Genomic DNA, 21,644 nt, shown 5'->3' with positions numbered 1-21,644 from the left:
CAATTAAAACTATTTTGAGGAAATGTTTTAAACACATAATGCTATATATATATTATTTATGAAAAATACACATGTGGTACAGTTATAAAAAACATGGATAAGCTGGGCGTGGTGGCACACGCTTGTAATTCCAGCATTCGGGAGGCTGAGACCAGAGGATTGTGGTTCACGGACAGCCTCAACTACTTAACGAGGCCCTCTACAACTTAGTGAGACCCTGTTTCAAAATTAAGAATAAAAAATAGGGCAGGGAGTATAACTCAGAGGTGAAATGCCCCTGGGTTCCATCCCCAAACCCGCAAAAAAAAAAAAAAAGATAGGATGCAGACCAAATTCATGAGAGTACCTGTCCCCTATAAAAGGAGAAAGAACAGTTTCTGAGGTGCATTTTGACTATATTTTACTTTTTTTCTTTTTTAATCTCTTAAACACAGTGGGTGCTAATATTTGTAAAGAAAATATAAGTGGACATTATATTAATCTATATTTTCTGACCTATTTTATACTTCTAAAAATTGAACAGAACAGTTATTAAAGATATTCATTACTAGAAAAATGCTAAGTTCTGAACTTCTTTATACTTACAGAGATTTTTAAAGTTAACTACATTTAGCATGGTTTAAAAGTTTAAAAGTAATACCTCTCAACTACATTTTCAAAATATTAATTAGCTTAAAAACACTATTAAATCAAAATGTGTTCAGATTCAAATTCTTAAAAACTTTTGAAATTGTTCTTAAAATTCTTAAAAGAAACTAATTTTGTTCATAAAGATACTAACTTTTTATAGATGCTTATAGCCTACAAAGGAACTATGCTATAAAAATAGCTTTAAAGAATGACTTCCATGATGAATTGAAACAAGACAATATCATCTATCACAGCATTCAAAAATCAAAATAAGGATCCTCTACCCTCAAGAGCATCTATGAAGTTTTTGCTGTCACATGGATAGAGTACCTGTTAAATCCTTTGCTAAGTCAGGATGGTTCATGAGGCAATGGCTAGCAAATTTCACGCATTCCAGGCGGATTGGCACATGGATATCATTAAACCTGATAAAATATAAAGGCACACAGTAATCTTTAAAATGAGAAAAACAGGTATGCGTTCCATCACACTCAACTTATGTGGTAATATCCAAAGGAAAGCCAGACCAGTTTAACCGTTCTCTGAGATACTATTATATATAAACCAAGCAATCTCCTGTAAGAACGATGCAATTTTAAGGAGGCTGTTTAAACAATATATATCTGGCTCAGATGTAGGAATAAGAATGACAAAAATTTTCCTGTATGCTTTCAAATGTATCTATTTATGCAAATGTGTATACTTCAGAAAAAAATATAAATCCCATACTATGTCCCCCCAAAACAAAAACCTTTCCTAAAAGTATGCTTTTTTAAATATTGGACATTCACAAAATACACGGCAAATCTCACACTAAACCCTCTATTATTTTATATCACACAACTCTAAACTGTACCCAAAAATCACTTCTATCATTTCTAATAGGAAAGCTAATTTTAATGGTCTATCTATAAATAATTGTATGGCTATAAAAAATTAAGCCTTTTTGGTTCATAGGTCACTGAAGTTTCTTTTAATCTTCAATTCCTCCCCAACATCTTTTTCTTTTTTCCTTATAATTTGTTGGAGATCTGTTATGTGGGGTGGGGAGTTACACATGTGTGCATAGACAGTCATTTTCCATGGTTTGGACTTTATTAATTTTATTATTCTGATGTTAATTAGCAGGCCCTCCTCACTTCTAAATCTTAGATTTGGGTAGTTAGATCTAAAGATATGATCATATTGGGAGTCAAAATTTTTAGCAAGACTACTTCACACTACTTCACAGATGGTATTAAGTTCCTCCATCAGGAAATATATGATGTCTAGTCAATTCTCAAACTACTGATGATCAAAGTCTACCAATGTTAGTTTATCATGGAATGCAAAATAGCAATTTTTTAAACTTAAGTATTAACATCATTAAAAATTTTCCATACTAAGTCTTCATGCATCTTAATTCTAAAAAAAAACAGGCTTCTAAATTTTATATCATCCAACTATGGTACTGAAATTCAAAGAAAATTCAGAGCTGGGTGTAGTGGGCACACACCTGTAATTCTAGTACTTGGGAGGCTGTGATAGGATGATTCTAGGTTCAAGACTAGCCCCAGCAAATAAATAATGAGACTCTTGGCAACCTAGCAAGCAAGATCCTACTTCAAAATAGAATAGGGTTGAGGGTAAGATTGGAAGTAGAATGCCCCTGGGTTCAATTCCCAGTACCAAAAACAAATTCAGTATTAATATAAAAGAGGCCTTCAAAATGAGCACCGAATTACTCAAACATTTTATGTTAAAAAGGAAAAAAAAAGACTTCCGAGAAGATGGCGACGGAGAAAAGCGGGGCTTATGAGCCCCGCTAACAACCAATCTCTATTACCACAAAATCAGCACCTTTCATAGCCAGAAAACACCATCAACATAGAAACAAAAAAGGTAAATACAAGGGACAGAGAAAAAGAGGGCTGAAAAAACAAGACACCAGAAAGAAACCAGACCGCAGTGCTGCAGCCAGAGCCGCGGCGCAGAGCCGCGCGGACGCCATTTTTCCTTCCAGCACCAGGCTCCAGAGAGGAGGGGAACTCAGAACAGAGCTCAGAGCCAGAGAAGAGATATGCCGGCCTCACGGCCGAGGACGCACCAGTAGCGCCATACTGCTGACGGCAGCGGTGACTTCACTGGGCGGCACCAGACCAATGAACTCTACAGCCCACCAGGCTCTTCCAGAGAAGAGCAGCAGACAACTAGCTGAGGTGAGCCGCTGCGGATCAGCCAGGTGGGATTCGGCAGATTTTTCGGCACAGGGAGCATCTGAAGCTCCCAGGGGCGGGGCTCAGCGCAAGCTGCAGGGACTCAGAGAGGAGCTCAAAAACAGAGAAGAAATACTCCAGCCTCACGACCGAGGGCATGGCAGCGGCGCCATATTGCCACCGACTGCAGCAGCAGTGAATTCACCAAGTCCACTACAGCTCCATCAGGGCACTCAACAACAGTGAGTCAAATTGTGGCCCCTATAGGAGAAATCCCAGTACTGACTCCCAGGGACTTGACCCAGTGGGGAAGTGGCGGTGGCAGAGATATCACACTATAGTCACAACTCCATGCAGGAGAACACCCAGCCTGGCACTCCCCATAGTCTAAAGCAGCCTCGATTGACTCCCTGGGTCTGAGACTGCGATACAACCCAGTAAAGGAGTAGTAGTGACTGAGATACCACAAACTTGAGATACAGAGCACCTTAAGTGAAGTCGTAGTGACCCAGGGAAGAACCCAGAGAAGGCACAAACTTCCGAAATGATGAAGCAATGAATGCCCACAACCCCACATCAGAACCTGATAAAACAGAAATTCAGAGATTTCTAGAAGATCAAATCAGGAAAATAACTGTAGAAATAATAGAGGTGTTTCAAAAAGAATTCAGAGAGACCAAAAAAAGATAAAGGATGTAATCAATGAAGTAAAGGCCTCAATTCAAAGTACAAACAACCAATTAGACCACATGGAGAATAGAATCTCGCTCCTAGAAGATGATCACTCCAAAAATGAATGCATAGTTTCTAATCTAGAAAAAAAATATCCGACAGCAGGAATCTGACATTGAAGAAATATGGGCCCATTTTAAGAGAGCTAACCTGAGAATAATTGGAAAAGAAGAGGGAAAAGAAGGTGAAAACAAAGGGATCAACAATCTCTTCAAGGAAGTAATAGCAGAAAATTTTCCAAACATAGAGCAATAAGTTGATACACAGGTCCAGGAAACTTATAGAACTCCCTTTAGACAGGCTCCAAAAAGAGGATCCCCATGCCACATAATTGTCAAAATGACCAATGTGGAAGCCAAGCAGAGAATCTTAAAGGCAACAAAAACAAAGGGCCAACTGACATTCAGAGGCAAACCAATTAGAATCACTCCAGACTTCCCAAACCAAGTCATGAGAGCCAGAAGGGCTTGGAGTAACATATTCCAAACTCTGAAAGAAAACAACTTCCAGCCAAAAATTTCCTACCCGGCAAAACTTTCTATCAAATTAGATGGAGAAATAAGAAGCTTCCATGACAAACAGAAACTGAAGGAATTTATGTCTTCAAAACCAGCGCTAGAGAAAATACTCAAAGAGATTAACTACAAAGAAGAAATAGGTAACACACACAAGAACCAGAGAAACAAGATTTTCTATCCAACAGACAACTAACATAAGTTATCTGTGGAGATTCATTATTTATGTTAGTCTTTTACCTATCTCTAAATTGTACTGTTTGCCTTTACTGTTGTTAATTTTTAGGATTTCTAGTTGGAATATTAATATACCTTCAGATATAGCATTTAGAAATATTTTATCCCATTCTATCAGTAACTTTTAACTCTGTTTACATTGTCTTTGGATATACAATATTTTTTTATTTTTTTAGGGAGTTTGTATACTCTTCTGTTGCCTGTGCCATTGAAATCATATCCAAGAAATCACTGCCAATTTCAATGTTGTGAGGTTTTATGACCCAGATATTCTTCTAAAAGTTTATGGTCTTAAGATTTATATTTAGGTCTTTTATCTATTTTAATATTTGTATATGGGATTAGGTAAGGGTCCAATTTTATTCTTCATGTAATTATTATTTTTCGACAATATTTAGTTAAAACATTATTTCACCCACCAAATGTTTGTGGAAACCTTGTCAAAAATAACTTGACAATATTTGGAAGAATTTATCTCTAGGCTTTTATTTAACTCCAGTGGTTTATATATCTGCCTTTAGAACAGTACTACACTGTTTCAATTATGGTAGCTTTATATGGTTTGAAATCAGAAAATATATATCTTCTAGCTTTGTTCTTTTTCGAGATTGTTCTGGGTATGTAGAGTCCATATTCCATATTAGGATAGATTTTTTTTCTGAAAAATAAATATATAAATATATGATAGTTTCACCTAAAAAAAAAAAAAAAGAAAAAAATATTTTCTGGTAAGAAAGAAAGCAAAAAGAAATGTTGAAATGTTATCTTTAAGTTATCAAAAGCTTTAGATGTCAACCACTAAGCCAAGCATGGGAAGGAGGGATGCAGAGGGAATGGGGTGGGGATCAGGTGGGGGCTGACTGGGCGATGTGTGCATGTATGTCTACAAAAGTTTTTTTATACCATTATGATGTATGAATAAAGTGCACCAATAAAAAAATAAAAATAAAAAAAGATTTTTAAAAAAAGGAAAAAAAGTATTCATGCTTAAATACAGCATCCATCCCCATAAATAATTAAATCTAGTCTACGGGGCCCCATGCAATTCCCTTAGTGTTTTGAATACTGTTATTCAATCCTACATACTTTATTCATTTACTTTTCTCAACTAAACATATAATTCATAAACATTACAAATAAATATGACAGAACATCTTTAAAGTACTTTAGTTCCTTAAATTTGATCTACATGTTTCAATTTTTTGTTGTTCTTCTACTAATGGGAATCAAACTTAGGTCCTGCATATGCATATGGAAGGCAAGAACTCTACCACTGAGCTATACTCCTGACCAAGTTAGATACTTAATACTATGTAAGCTTTACATCATTCTTTTAAAAAGAACAAGCTGAATATGGTAGCACAAGCCTATAATCCTAATCCCAGAACTTGAGAGGCTGAGAAGGAAGGAGTCCTGCCTCAGCAATTACTTGAAGGAAGAGGTTCAAGGACAGTCTCAGCAATTAGCAAAACTCAAGAACTTAATAAAACTCTGTTTCAAAAATAAAATAAAATAAAATAAAATAGGGCCAGAGTATAGCTTGGAGGCAGAATGCCCCTATGGTCCAATCCCCAGTACCACACACACACACACACACACACACACACACACACACACACACAGAACAAATTATAATGTAATAAGAAAGTGGCATATGTTTATTTTGTGTGTGTGGTTCTAGAGACAGATTCTAGAGTATTCTACCTCTAAGCTCAACCCTCAACCCCTTTTATATTTTTGTTTTAAAAGAGAGTCTCACCACTTGCTGAAGATGCCCTTGAACCAGCGATCCTCCTGTCTCAGCCTCCCAAGTACTGAGATTACAGGTGTGAGCCACCACACCCAGCAATGTTTATGTTAAGGCTCACTTTAGCTCTGAAAACCTTTAAATAAGATATGGATAATCCAACTCCTAATTTTAAGAGATAGTAAATGTCTAACAATGCATCACATAACATTTCAGTCAATACTGGACCATGTATACAACAGTGGTCCCTTAAAATTACAATGAAACTGACAAGTAAAGCCTGTGATGCCATAGCCATCTTAATTTTTGTAAATACAATGCATACAACAACAAAATCACCTAACAATGCACTTCTGAGAAAGTACCTCCATTGTTGAGAATTGCATGACTTTATATTAATGTATGTATTTGTTTCAAAAAATTAAATGAGCCTGGTGTGGTGGCACACACCTGTAATCTCAGTACTTGGGAACCTGAGAAAGAAGGATCACAGGATCAAAGACAGCCTCAGAAATTTAATGAGACTCTTAACAACCTAGTGAGAACCCGTTTAAAAAATAATAATAATATAGCCGGGTGTGGTGGCGCACGCTTGTAATCCCCGCACTTGGAAGGCAGACAGGAGGATTGCGCAGATTCAAAGCCAGCCTTGCTGGCTTAAGAGACCCTGTTTCCAAATACATAGAGAGACCGGAGGTAGAAGGGTTCCATTCCCAGTACCACCAAAAAAATTAAAAATAAAATAATAATAATAATAATTAATAATAATAATAATAATAATAATAATAATATAAAGGACTGAGGGTGTAGATCAAGGGTATTATAAGAAAGAATAAAGAAATAAATAATTAAAAACTAAAACTTAAATTGAGTTGTATAATTAAAATGTTACTACTTGTCCAGGAATTCTCCACTGCATTTAAAGAAAAAGGAAAAAAAACTTAGAACTCAAACACAAAATAACACTGGGCTAATATATTTATTAACTTAACATCCTCATTAAATATCATCACTGAGCTACAAAAAAAACTAAGAAATCCTAGCTGGGCATGGTGGTGCACTCTTGTAATCCCAGCATTTGGGCGGTTGAAACAGGAGGATCCAGGTTCGCAGACAGCCTCAGCTCCTCAGTGAGGCCCTTTGCAACTGAGTGAGACCCTATTTCAAAATAAAGAATAAAAAATAGGGCTGGGTGTGTAGCTCAAAGGCAGAGTGCCCCTGGATTCCATCCCCAATACCACACACACACACAAAAACTAAGAAATCCTAATAATAATTTAGGGCTCAAAAAACCCTTATAAAGTCTTATATACTGCTTTAGCAAATGAGAAAAATGAGACCAAGAGATTAATTGTAGTCACTGAGAGCTATTAAAATGAAAAAAAGGGATGATACCAATATAACTACTTTAACTGAATATAAAATTAGCATCTTTTTATTTTCACAGTACTGGGGATGGAACCCAGTGGCATTATATCTCCAAGGTGCACATACTCTAGCCCTATTTTTTATTCTTTATTTTGAAACAGGATCTCACTGAGATGTAAAGAGCCTCAGTAAGTAATAGCTGAGGCTGTCTGCGAACCAGGATCCTCCTGTCTCAGCCTCCCAAATGCTGGGATTACAAGCGTGGCGCCACCATGCCCAGCTTAGATTAGCATCTTTAAATTTTATGTGTTTGTTTATGACAACTGTATTATTTGTGTTTTTAGTTTTAGTTTTAGTTTTTGGTGGTCCAGAGGGTGGAACCCAGAGGCTTTCTACCTTTGGGCTATACTCCTAGACCTAGTTTATATTTTATTTGGAAACAGGGTCTCACTAAGTTGCTGAAAGCCTAAGTAGCTGAGGCAAGCTTCTAACCTGTGCAATCCTCCTGTCTCAGCCTCCCAAGCGCTGGAGTTACAAGCATGCACCACCACGCCTGGCCAACTACATTATTTGTCATGAGAATCTGAGGAAATAAAAATCCTCCTTTATTCTCAGGATTAAAATAGTTTTCAGTCAGGGTACTTTATGGCTTTTAGTATCTTCAAGGTCAGAAATCTCTTTAGAAAAGGTAATGAAATTATTCTCTCCCACAGAAAAATAATATCCATTAACACACTCAAAAACTTTGTAACCAGTTTTGTAGACTAAAAGCATACAAGAAACCCAAGGCCATCATTTCCTTTAAGAAATACAGAAAAAAAAGAAGAAGTGTACATAGTAATTTCTGCATTTTGTTAATATCCTTATCCTTTTATTATCTCCAAATATTCTAATTAAATATAACTTTTTGTGGATAAGAATATATATCTCCCCAAAAAGCATTTTCAGCTGGAATTAATCATTGCTTTGAAATTATATACTTTAATTCTATGGTTGTAATACTATGTGAGATAGCTTTTAATATGGATCATCTTTTAAAATAAGGTGAAAAGATAAATGAAAATTCTAAACATGGTCAATCAACATTCAAAATTTAAATATAAAAAACCTTTTTTATTTCAGAAAACATAGTTTAGATATATGAATGATAGTTTAAAAAAACAATTTAAGTACACTAAACATATGTTACTTTTATCTAGGAAAACAAAAATCATATACCTGCCCAAGTAGCACTGCCAGAGTGGTTTGTTTTGAGATGCCAATTCTGAATCCTTTGCACCAAACATTTTTGCCAGCAGTTTAACAACTTGGAGTCGTTCCTCATTATCATTACTCTAAAACAAAACACAACTAGTTTTAAAGCTATTAAACATATTCCAGATATGGCCTATCCTATAATTTCCCTTGTCTTCCAATTCACAGAAAATCTTTAATAAACTTCAAATTTTAAAAATTACATAAAAGCACATAACACTTTTCATAAAATCAAATGTCACCACAAATGCTCTGCTCATCTTAAATTACATTAAAGCAGCATACATTGCATTAAAATATATCTTTAAAAGTTTGATTAAATGTTAAGAGACCCCCTCCTACAATTGAGGTTTATGTCTACTAAGAGTCATATTGAAAAGCCTTCTAAGGAAAGGTTTTTTAAAAACTTGAAAAACTGGTTTTTAGGAGCAGAAACTTGTAGAGAGCAGGCCTACAAGTAAAGCAAGAGGTCCATGTGATTATAGCTTTTAGGTCTCTGTAGAAATATGAATGAGTTAATGTCTTCCCAATAAGAGAGTCAGTTAATCTACATGTACTCCAGATTCCTAGATGAAGTGCAACAGCATAACGATGAAGCTTTGATGGAGATATGTATAAATTACAATTTCTGATTTTATCATAGATTATGGTCACCCTGAGGGTGAAAGCTTAATTATTTATATGGTTGTTTTGGTACCACCAACAAATGATACCATGTTAAGTGAATGAGCAACTCAAGATACTATACTAGAAGAAAAAATGTGGCAATCAGAGCTATGGAACAGCATTTATAATCAAAGTGCTATGGATGCCACTCCTTAAGTTCTTTTAAAATTTAAGCCAATGCTTCAACCTAGTATTCAATATCCCCCACAAATATGATCAAACTTATTTCTTTATTTCCCTTTATTTTTCTAAATAAGTACGTCTCAGCCTTGGCTATATATTAGCATCACTTCTAAAGCTTTCCAACAAATAGACCTGGAGCCTTGACATCACTTTCAAGGATCTGACTAGTCTGGTTTAATGCCTGGAAATCCACTTGTTTGTTAAGGCTCCACAAGCAAATCAGCCAGGAGTGATTTAAAGTTACTTTAGGCCAGGCGTGGTGGCACACGCTTGTAATCCCAGCATTTGGGAGGCTGAGACCAGAGGATCACGGTTCGCGGACAGCCTCAGCTGCTTAGTGAGGCCCTCTGCAACTCAGTGAGACCCTGTTTCAAAATAAAGAATAAAAAAAATAGGTCAGGGGATGTAGCTTGGAGTTCAAATGCCCCTGGGCTCCATCCTCAGACCAGCAAAAAAATAAAAATAGAAATAAATAAATAAATGAATGAATAAAGTTACTTTAGAGCTGGGCATAGGGGCGCATGCTTGTAATCAGCAATTTAGTGAGATTATGTTTCAAGATAAAAGAATAAAACAGAGCTGGGGTGTGGCTTGGAAGTAGAAGCTTTTGCATGCTGATTCCTTTGCTTCAATTGTATGCTTTCTGCATCGCTTCTAATACAACAATATCTGGCCTCTTATATCTGGATTTTTTTTTTCTCTTCCTCCCATATTGACTACAAGCAAGAATGGTAATTTCTTTTCTTTTTCTTTTTCTTTTTTTTTGTGGTACTGGGGATTTGAACCCAGGTTCATCTACCTCTGAGCTATAGTGCCAACCCTATTGTATTTTTATTTGAAACAGGGTCTCACTAGGTAGATGAGAATCTCACTACTTGCTGAGGCTGTCCTCAAACCTCTGATCCTCCTGTCTCAGCCTCCCAAGTACTGAGATAACAGGCATGTGCTACCACATCTGGCTAATTTATTAATTTTTAAGTTTTTTATAGTGTGTAGGAAAATCCACATAGCACTGTATTTTTGTCAAATAAAATCAGATAAACTATCAAATTATCAGAAGTGTGACTATACTACCTCATCAGAATCACTAACCACATTAAAAAGACAATGGGGAAAGAGGGGAGCTCATTAAATGGCTCATGTGAGAAATATGCCAAAATTATACTCCAGACTAAAGAAAAGAAATAATTATTCACTGGTTACTTGGAGTATTCACACTGCCAATGTGAAATGTTTGTTTTGTTTTGAAAAATAAAAATAAAAATTTTTAGAAATACTATATGGAAATTATTTTAAAACTTTTCTGGATGATACATTGGGAATCCATCAAAGATTATTAATTATAACCAGCTTTATTTAATCTTCCTGTAATTATTTAAAAGAGTAAAGGATATTCCAATTGTGCAAACAAAAATCAATTTCATGGCATAATTTAATGTCTAGGCAATAGGATTGTGTGAAAAGCAAACACTATCAACAGAGGTAACTATAAAGTAATATGAATAGGAGAAAACATTTTTCACTCTGTGGATAATGAACTGTATTTTATGTCCCTACCAAGAGGTCAAAGGTACTGCTATAAACTATGATTTGAAAATAAAGACTCAATGTATTGCTATAACCTCAAAACTCAGCCAAATCCTACAATCAGTCCAGAAAGTACATGGAGGAAACCACATCTAATAATTAAGTAACTATTATCTGCTACATATGATGCCAGGAATTGGAGATACACATAAGGGCAAGGCATGAAAAAGTAATGATAATACACTCCCTCATCTATTATATTTAGGTAAATTACTTAAGAATTTAAGAGCCAAAAATAATGCTGTCTGCTAGCTAACCTGGATAATAGAATCATATTATTTTTACAATAATTACCTTTAATTTAAACTCAAGCTGGGGTAAAACAGAGAGCAGCAAATGACTGTCAATATTGTAGAGCTCCAAAATTAAGTCAAATACATGTTCTGACAAATCGCTGATAGATGTTTTCCCCAGCATCAGAACCTGATTAAAAAACTTTTGAAGAGAAAAAAATTTGTCATTAGTAGAAATATCTTAAATTGTATACAGTCTTAAGTATTCAATTAAAATCATTATTATTTTGTACAAAGCCCAAATAGGTATATCAGAACATTTTTAAGGGTAGGTGGGAAACCATAAAGATTATACACAAAGATAAAAAATGTAATTCATCCTGTACACAAAAAAACTGATGGGTCATTTGTACTGACTCCTCAATTAACACATCAATAAACCCCCTACCATCCAAATAGATTTTTTTTCTCCATTATGTCATATACTGTATTCTGCTAAGTTTATTTAAGCATCAATTTGATGGGATTAAGGGATACCTGGACAGTTGGTAAAGCATTATTTCTGCGTGTATCTTCCAGGATGTTTCCAGAGGAGACTGAATCCATGGACTGAGTGGGTAAGCTAGCCTTCAATCCAGTTAGAGTGGGCACCATGTAATATACTGGGGACCCAGACAGAACAAAAAGGCAAAGAAAGGCAGGCTCAACTCTCTTCTTTCTGGAGCTGGGATTCCTACTTCTCCTGCAGTTGATGTAACTTGTACCAGCAATTCTCCCCTACCTCTGGGTTCTCTGGCTTCTGACCTTGGACTGAGTTCAATCATCAGTTTCTCTGGTTCTCCAGCTTGCACACAGATACTCACAGGGCTTCAGCAAACTCCATAAGCCAATTCCCCTAATGAATTTCCTCTCATACACACTTACATACATCTATATATCTATACCATTGATTCTATTTCTACAGAGAATCCAAGTAACAAAGTCTTAATCTTCTAACTAGATAAATTCCTTAGAGCAAAGGGTCACATCTTGTTCACCATATGGAAAACAACAGCATTTAAAAGTCTTCCTATACCTTCGGAGTAGGAGCCAATTCTTTTTCTTAAATATGTAGTTTTATATTTTTAATGCAAAACATCTTTCTAATCCTTTTTGTCTTTTTGACATTCTGATTAACAATCTACATATATATAGTGTACAACATTAGTTGAAATCCAATTAAAAGCACATACAAACATAGGTAGCCAGCCCTACTAGTAAGGATATATATGACATAATGACCAAGGTCCTCTAAAAATCTTTCTAAAACCTAAAAAGTTCCTTTAAAGTCTCAGTAGTTTAAAGTCTAAAATTTTTCTTTAAAATCATTCTAAAATCTAAAGAAGGTTCTTAAATTTTCCAAATCCTTCAATAAGTAAGCATATAATACATATTTTAAGTTTCTGTTGTCTCCTCAGAAAAGGAGCTAAAGATTCTTTAAACCACACACATTGCTCTGGTCTCTTCTCTGTGACAATTATCACACAAATTGGTATAATTAGCTTCTGTACAGAATCAAGCACTTCACATTTTTTATATCTTTTCTGGTTACTTTTTAGTTATTGGGTTGTTTTTTAAGCACAATTTTTAAGTCTATGAACCAATACACATTAAGTAGGCCAAGAAAAAGAGAAAAGAACAAATCTGATTCTTTTCCTCCATGTTTTTATTTATTTTTGTTATACTAGGGATTGAACCCAGGGGCATTCTACCTCTGAGTTACACTCCTAGCCCTATTTTTATTCTTTAGTTTGAAACAGGGTCTCACTAAGTAGCTGAGGCTGGCCGCAATCCTCCTAAGCTTCCCAAGTACTGAGATTACAAGTGTGTGCCACCATGCCCAGCTCTTTATTGGTTTTAATAACTAACTTGTCCTTCTTATTTCTCAATTTTGTAGAAAAGAAACTTCATGATACCCAAAGGTCAAATTATTTTCAGAATGAAAATAAAGTGGCATTTTTTGTATCCATTCACAATGTTTTTCCTGTTTAAAAAAATAGTAAAATAAAATCTTTCAATATACCTTTCCTTAATAAGGAATAATAATTTTTTTTCTAATCTGACCATTATGGTGGTCAAACTATCATCTTCTTCTACCGGTCTGAAAAAAAAGTTACTTGGAAAATGAAAAGTAAAATCATCCTCTGGTTTAACATCTTACAAATTCCATTAGAAACATTCACTGAATACTGTAGTGTCCAAAAAAGCAGTGGACAAGCTGGTCTTCTCCACTGTATAACAAAGCCAAGCATGTAGAACCTGACATAGAGTAAGCATTAATAAGTATTTAATAAATAAATAAATAGTGTGTAACAGGTATTCTGATACAAATAATATAACCCAAGCCTTTCAAAGGACTTAAAATTTAGTGGCAGCAGATGCAGATTTAATTAAAAAAAATCCTTCCAAAAACTATTAGCCTTTCATTTACAAAGGGCAGTTTATATGCTACAAATTAAAATCTTAATAACTTTGGTTTCCAAAGAAAGAAGTCAGTACATTGTACCCTAGACTTAGTGGTTAATTCTAATTACAAAAATGTTTTCACACTGAATAACAAATGATCTACCACTACCCCAAACATTAACAAGCCACAATGTACAGGTGCAGACAGTGACACTAAGACTAAGCAATCTAAACAAATTTTACTTGTCTCAACGAAACAATGAGATGGTACACCCTAAAACCTGTGGGTGAAAAGATGTGGTAAAAGGAAGATGAGTGAGAAGTAGTTCCTGTAGGGTCTAAGCCATGGCTCTGTGTTATTTTCTTTTAAGTATGCACTACTTAGTTCCCTGGGTTGCCACATTGAAACTAATTCTGCTTTTAGGAATAGTCTGCTGGTTAAGTGGTACACTCCTGTGGGTCCAGCTACCCTAAGGCTAAAGCAGGAAGATCACTAGAGCCAAAGAAGTAGAGGCTAAACCAGCCCAGGAACAATGCAAGATTTCACCTCAAAAGAACAACAAAACTACACCACAGTGGTTTTTTAAGTCCTCATATAAGATCACTATAAAGAAAAACTCAAATGTGCCCATATGTGTGAGTGAAAACAGAAGAGAAAAGTGAGATTAGTACACTTATCTTATTCTTTACCTGTTAATTCTGTACTAGGAAGATAAATGAACAATGGCTATTTCTTTTTTCGTTGTGGTACTGTGAATTGAACCCAGGGATATTCTACCTCCAAGATACACCCTATCTCTTTATATTTTAAAACAGGGTCTCACTAAATTGCTGAGGCTGGCTATGAACCTGCAATCCTCCTGTCTCAGCCTCTCAAGTACTGCAATTATAGGTGTGCACCACACCTGGCTTAGATATTTCATCTATAAGCTCAAAAAGACAGAATGATTTCTAGCACTGCATTAATTTTATCTTACTACAAAACAATTAAGTTCACTAGAAAGTTATTTTACATGAAGTTTGAAGTGGAAAAATAAATATTTATATGGGCCAGAAAAGAAAAAAGCAACTCTCAATCATTTTTTCACTGATCCTCAAATAAGTGATAGGAAAATGGGGAGACACAAATTAATGGACAATGTATTAGAAATAAGTTTATAATTAAAAGTATTTTAGGATCACTTTACTGGTCCTCTGCCGCCCCCCCCCCCCCGCTTCTGATAAAGAATGTAACCAGAAATTATGGGGAATGTGCACATGTTATCTATATGGCAAAGTATAAGTGATAAGGAAATATTTTTAAACTGATTTATCAGGGATTGATCCAAGTATTTCTTTGGGTTTCTCTTCTTTTTTTGACTTTCATTATAAATATTTTCAGACAGACTCTGAAATTAAGAACAATATACTGAAACTAACCATGCAGCTCCAATAAACACCATTATCTTATACATTTTTATTACCCTAGTAAGACACTTTTCAAATTCTATAGGAGATATTAATGTCCATAATATTATTTCCTTATTTTGATGCCTTTTTCTGGCATTTCTTTATCAAAGTAAGATAAGTATTCCCCCCAAATGACATCTGGTTTGATAATTATCAGTTTAAATAAATGACCACCAGGAGGAGCTCACCTAGTGTACTCTACTGGGCCACAACAATAGTCATTCAGGGGCTTTTTTTTTTATTTTTTATTTTTCTGGTGGAATTGGGGTTCCTGGAAACCCTTCTACCTCCAGGCTACACTCCCAGACCTATTTTTATACTTTTTTTAAAATTTGGAAATAGGGTCTCTTAAGCCAGCATGGCTGGCTTCCATCCTACGCGATTCTCCTGTCTCTGCCTCCCAAGCACGGGGGTGGGTTACAAGTGTGCACCACCACGCCGGACCACATTCAGGGGTTTTTAAAGTAAAGGGTCGAGCCTGCCGTGGTGGCAAAGGCTGTGATCCCACTTGCCTCAGGGAAGCTGAGCAGGAGGATCGAAGGCCCTCTGCAACTTAGTGAACCCTGTTTGAGAATGAAAAATAAAATAGGGCTGGGTTGTAGCACAGAGGTAGAATGTCCCTGGATTCAATACCTAGTATCACAAAAAGGAAAAAAGGGAGGAATCTATCTGAACGGTTAAGTCTGGGTCTATACATTTAAAGTGTCATCAAGTCAGTTATGAAAAGCAGAATTCTACCAATTTATCTCAAGTAATACCCAAGACTCACAAAACAATAGAAACCAGTATTTAAAGTTCTCTGTCAATCTTGGAGCTATTAACATAGATTATAGAATTTGATTGCATAGTTTCTTAAAGTTCACCCTTCAAAATAATAACCTTAAAAATACAACTTATTTTTCCAAATCATTACATGCTCAGAATTCTTTTATTTTTTTCTTGGTACACTGTATTCATACATCATAATGGGGTTCAGAATTTTTTCAAACCAGAAGCAACAAGGATTTATCAAGGTATTGTTTATAAAGTATATTACTTTCAAAGCACATATTTTCATGGTGTGTGTGTGTATGTGTGTTTTATTGTGGAATGAACCTAGGGGCATTCAGCCATTGATTTATACTCCTATCCTCTCCCACCCACCCCCTTTGTGAAACAGAATAGCATTAAGTTATGGTGCAGTGTCCTTAAACCTGCCACCTTCCTGTCTCGGCCTTCCAAGTACTGGGATTACAGACATGCACCACCACACCTTACTCATGGTATCTTTCACATCTCAACTTTAAACTTTTGTATACTACAAGAAAACTTAATTATTTTAAAAATACTTTCCTTCTCAATTTTTTCAAGTAGATTTAGAGTCTTCCCTTGTTTCAAGATAGGTGAAAGTGTAAAGCAAGCAGGAAAACAGAACTGTTAATTCTAGGGGCCACTATTGATATTATATTCCAGACTTGTGTTTCAGAACACAAAATACAAAATAAAGATAAACGGTGTCCATCTGGAGTGGTACAACTCAACCACACTCTGGAGATAAAACATCATAAGCTTTATCACTGAACCCTGTGATTAAAAAATATTAATTCTAAAATAAATACAAGATAACAAGATGGTCAATCATAAGATTTTGAGTGATACTGAAAGGGTCCATTTTATTACAATTCTCTCTCGCCTCAAAAAAATGTATATTTAAATAAATAGAATCTCTTCCAAAGATAAAAAAGAAACTTTCACCAAATCTCTCCAGCCTGTCATAATTGCCTTTAATTTCTAGGTCGTTGACATTAATTCATCTTTTGTTTATAAACCAATCTAATCTTTAAAAATGGCAAATAACTACTCTGAATAATAAAAACTTCCGTGTTTTATCTACTAATATTTAACCCACCCTTTTTTGTTGTTGTTACTAGAGATTGAGCCCAGAGGCATTCTACCTCCAAGCTACATTCCCAGCCTCATTTTTTATTCTTTATTTTGAAACAGGATTTCCCTAAGTTACAGAGGGCCTTACTAGGTGGCTGAGCCTGGTTGCCAACCTACCATCCTTCTGTGTCACCCTCCCAAGTACTAGTTTTAAAAGCATGTGCCAAGCCAGGCATGGTTGTGCACACTTGTAATCCCTGCGCTTGGGAGGCTGAGACAGGAGGATCACACAGGTTCGAAGCTAGCCTCAGCTACTTAGGCTCTCAACAACTTAGTGAGACCCTGTTTCCAAATAAAACATAAAATAGGTCTGGGTGTATAGCCTGGAGGTAGAAAAGCCCCTGGGTTCCACCCCCAGTACCACAAAAAAAAAAAAAAAAAAAAAAGCATGCGCCTCCACACCCACCTATTAACCCTATTCCCCCCCACCCCCCCAGTGGTATGGGGTTCCTGGAAGCCCTTCTACCTCCGGGCTACACTCCCAGACCTATTTTTACACTTTTATTTGGAAACAGGGTCTCTTAAGCCAGCACGCGCGGCTGGCTTCGAACCTGTGCGATCCTCCTGTCTCTGCCTCCCAAGCACGGGGATTATAAGCATGCGCCACCACGCACAACAATTAACCCTATTTTTAACAATACAAACAGTCTATCTTACTACTGAAATAAAAGTGTTGCTGTTTCTAGGCAATTTAAAAGAACCAAATTAATGAACAAACAAAATGAAAAGTAAACCTTCTGGAAAATATTAACCAAGAATAAATGGTTAAAATAAATGGTTAAAACAAAATAAAAATTTTAATATGTACTACGTGCTGAAATTTTGCTTCTAACAATCTTTAAAAGTTTGGCTTAATAGTTCTGACAATAAATTACAAGACTTACATTGGTGATATAAGGTTCAATAGCTTGAGCCGTCCTCTTCAGTAAAGCCTTTGCCAAATCATATGCTTGTTTGTTTAAGTTCTGTAAAACATAAACAATACCTCTATCATATATATTTTTATTTATTTATTTTGCAGTACTGAGGATGGAACCTAGGGGCAGTCTACCTCTGAGCTACACCCCCAGCCCTATTTTGTTGTTGTTGTTGTTCTGAAACAGGGTCTTCCTAAGTTGTGGAGGGTTTCATGAGGTTGCTGAGGCTGAACCCTGTCTAAGCCTCCCAAGTGCTGGGATTACAGGTGTGTGTCACCACACCCAGCTAGCTTGGTTCTTTAGACAATTATCTTGACCAAACACTAATACTGTCTAATGTTAATCCATTCTCATATACCAAAAATAAAGCTAATTTGGTCATTATCAATATAACTATATACTATTCTGGATACTATAATTTGGCTGTTTCTCTTATTAACTTATTAACACCAACCAGCTGGATTATCTTCAAACCAATCCAACAATCTGTTCGTTGTGGTAAATATAGGCCATTTACATTTATTGTAACTCTTCCTTTTCTTGCAATTCATTTTTTTTTTTTTTTTTTTTTTGGTGCTACTAGGGGTAGAACCCAGAAGCTTTCTACCTCCTGGCTATACTCCCATAAATACATACATACATACATACATACATGCATACATACATAATTTGGAAACAGGGTCTCATTAAGTTGCTGAGAGCCTCATTAAGTAGCTGAGGCTGGCTTCAAACCTGTGTGATCCTCCTGTCTCAGCCTCACAAGTGCTAGGATTACAAGCATGCGCCACCACGCCTGGCTGCAATTCATAAAATTTTAAGGTGAACATACTTCATCTAAAGTTGAAAGGTAGCCAGGCGTGGTGGCGCACGCTTGTAATCCCCGCGCTTGGGAGGCAGAGACAGGAGGATCGCACAGGTTCGAAGCCAGCCGTCCTGTCTTAAGAGACCCTGTTTCCAAATAAAAAGTATAAAAATAGGTCTGGGAGTGTAGCCCGGAAGTAGAAGGGTTTCCAGGAACCCCAGTACCACCAAATAAATAAATAAATAAATAAATAAATAAATAAATAAATAAATAAATAAATAATGTTGAAAGGTACCAGGCATGATAGTACACACTTGTAATCCCAATACTTAGAAAGCTGAGACAGTAGAATTGTTGATTCAAGGACAGCCTCAGCAACTAATGAGATTCTCATCAACCTAGCAAGACACTATTTCAAAAATAAAAATAAAATAGGATGGGGGTGTGGCTCAGAGGTAAAACGCCCCTAAATTCAATCCCAAATACCAAAAAAGAAAAAAAAAGGTTGAAAGTTAATCAAGACCTCTAAATATTCCTAATCATCATTAAGATCATACCACTCACTAAAGCACTCAATCTTAGCTGGATGTGGTGGCACACACTATAATCTCCATACTTGGGAGGATGAGACAGGACAATCTCAGGTTGAAGTCCAGCCTCGGCAATCTACCAGGGCCCGTAACAACTCAGTGAGACCTTGTTTCAAAATACAGAATAAAGTAGGGCTGAGGGTGGGTTTCAGAGATAGAATGCCACTGGGTTCAATCCTCCTGTACCACAAAAAGGGGAAGGAGGAGTTTAGTGTGTAGCTTAGAGGTAGAATGCTCCTAGGTTCATTTCTCAGTACCCCCCACACACCAAAAAAATAAAATAAAATAATTTAAAAATCACTCAATCTTAACCTACTGTTTGTATCCAGTGTTGAGAACTATTTTTAATACCTCTTTAATTATTATAATACTACCATTGCTTTTATGCATCAGTTCTAATTTATAGCTTTTCTTTTGTTTATCACAATTTACTGTATCTCACTTCTAAATTCAATTTTCTTCGTATAGTACTCATATAACAGTTATTCCAAAAAACATTTATGAGAACATACTTATTGTCTTTAACTCAAACTGAATATAAAACTCTGGCTGACAATATTTTACCTTGGCATTTTGGGGATCCACTTCTTTTTGTCTATCCTTTCAATTAAAAGTTATCAGTTTAAACTTCATTTCTTTTTAAGGGTTTTTTTTCATCCTGAGTAACCTGTTTTGGTGTTTTTCATTTTCTCTAGAATGTTCTTAGACAGGGATTTATGTCTTATTTACTTTTAAAAAACGTTCACTACCTAATTGAAAAATTCATGTTTTTCAACAACTAATATGTTAAGCTAATTTCTATTTGTCTTTGGTTTTTTTTTGTTTTTTGTTTTTTGTCAGTTGTTTTTTGTAGTAATGGGGATTGAACCAAGGGCATTAGGTACACTTCAGTCTTTTATTTTTCATTTTGAAAAAGGGTCTAACTCAGTTGCTGAGTCTTGCTATATTGCATAGGCTGTCACTGAACTTGTAATCTCTGTCTCAGTCTCACAAGGCTAAAGATAAAAGATAAGGGTCACCACATCCAGAGCTAATTTCTATTTAACTATCACCTCTTCTCTATTTTCCATTTCTTGTTCCGAAAACACTACTAAACCTTACTTTTCATGCTTTCTCTATAGTTATCTACCTCTATATAACTTCTTCAAATTTATCTCCCAGTTCTCAAAATATTCTTAATATGAAATTAATTTTAATGGCTTTTTATTTCTAGTAAATTTTTCTTCTAATTGCCTTTCTTATGTCTAGTTATTATGGGTTTTTAACTTTTTACACCATTAATTCATTTAAATATATTTCATCTTTAATCCATTTAAGGATACTTAAGCTAATTTGTTAGAATATTTTATTCAATACCATCAACATTTACAAAATTACAAAGAGCTAAAATTATACAAAGGACTGCATAACAAAATTGACTTAAGAAATTTTCCATTATAAGCTAAATGGACTAAGCAGAAGATTGAATTATAAGTAGTTTGTGAAAAGATTCCAGTTTCTGTACTCACAGATAATGAGTTGAGTCCTAGGATTCTAAATTCTGGAAGTATCTCAGTACATTCAGGATGTGCCTATTTGTATATACTGGTGTAAATACCCTTGGCAGTGCTCAGGATAAAACCAAGGACCTCTTCACACGCTCATATATGCCAAACAAACGTCACTGAGCTATACCCTCAGTCCAGAAAGTGCCTATATTTTCTCCAACAATTCCTTTTTCATGACAGTAAACTGGATAGAAAGAAGCCTGGGGCATCTCTAGTAGTCTGGCTGCTGAGGACAGAAAACCATATTGAATACCTGATCTATCTTCTGGGAAGGCTTGTCTCGTAGATGCTGCCATAAACATGGGCTCCAAAGGACTTGGAGGGGGGGGGGGTATGGTTAGGCACAGTCCCTTTGGGAGAACTATTACACCTTTCTTGGAAGCATGGCCCTCCTTCCTATACACTCAGTGAGTAGATTGATGACTCTGGCCCTCCCACCTTAACAGAGAGTTGAGGCATCGGGCCAAGTTCCTCTGGTCACCTGCCCCAAGGCAGTATCTAGAGTTCTTTAAAGGGATAAGGGGAATCTTAACTAGATGTGAGCACCAAGATGAATGAGGTAATCAATTGTACCTTACAGGATCTGCTCTTTGGCTCCCCCAGGAGTGGTAAGGTGAGCCACAC

At 35.8% G+C, this 21,644-nt stretch overlaps 1 protein-coding gene across 4 annotated transcripts in view; it reads right to left on the bottom strand.

Moving 5' to 3' along the window:
* PDS5B (PDS5 cohesin associated factor B) overlaps positions 1–21,644 on the bottom strand; it is a gene marked incomplete at both ends in the record, with an annotated part of 139,325 nt that overhangs the window by 107,340 nt on the left and 10,341 nt on the right. For all 4 annotated transcript variants that reach the window (XM_080689848.1, XM_080689849.1, XM_080689846.1 and 1 more), the window contains 4 exons: positions 961–1,055; positions 8,643–8,758; positions 11,409–11,549; positions 18,049–18,129. In XM_080689848.1, the coding sequence (XP_080545974.1) occupies positions 961–1,055; positions 8,643–8,758; positions 11,409–11,549; positions 18,049–18,129 (433 nt within the window). The remainder of the gene's footprint in view (positions 1–960; positions 1,056–8,642; positions 8,759–11,408; positions 11,550–18,048; positions 18,130–21,644) is intronic.

This window comes from Muscardinus avellanarius (genome assembly GCF_963383645.1).
Source record: "Muscardinus avellanarius genome assembly, chromosome: 2".
Lineage (NCBI taxonomy): Eukaryota > Metazoa > Chordata > Mammalia > Rodentia > Gliridae > Muscardinus > Muscardinus avellanarius.
This window is presented reverse-complemented; position numbering and strand designations above follow the sequence as displayed.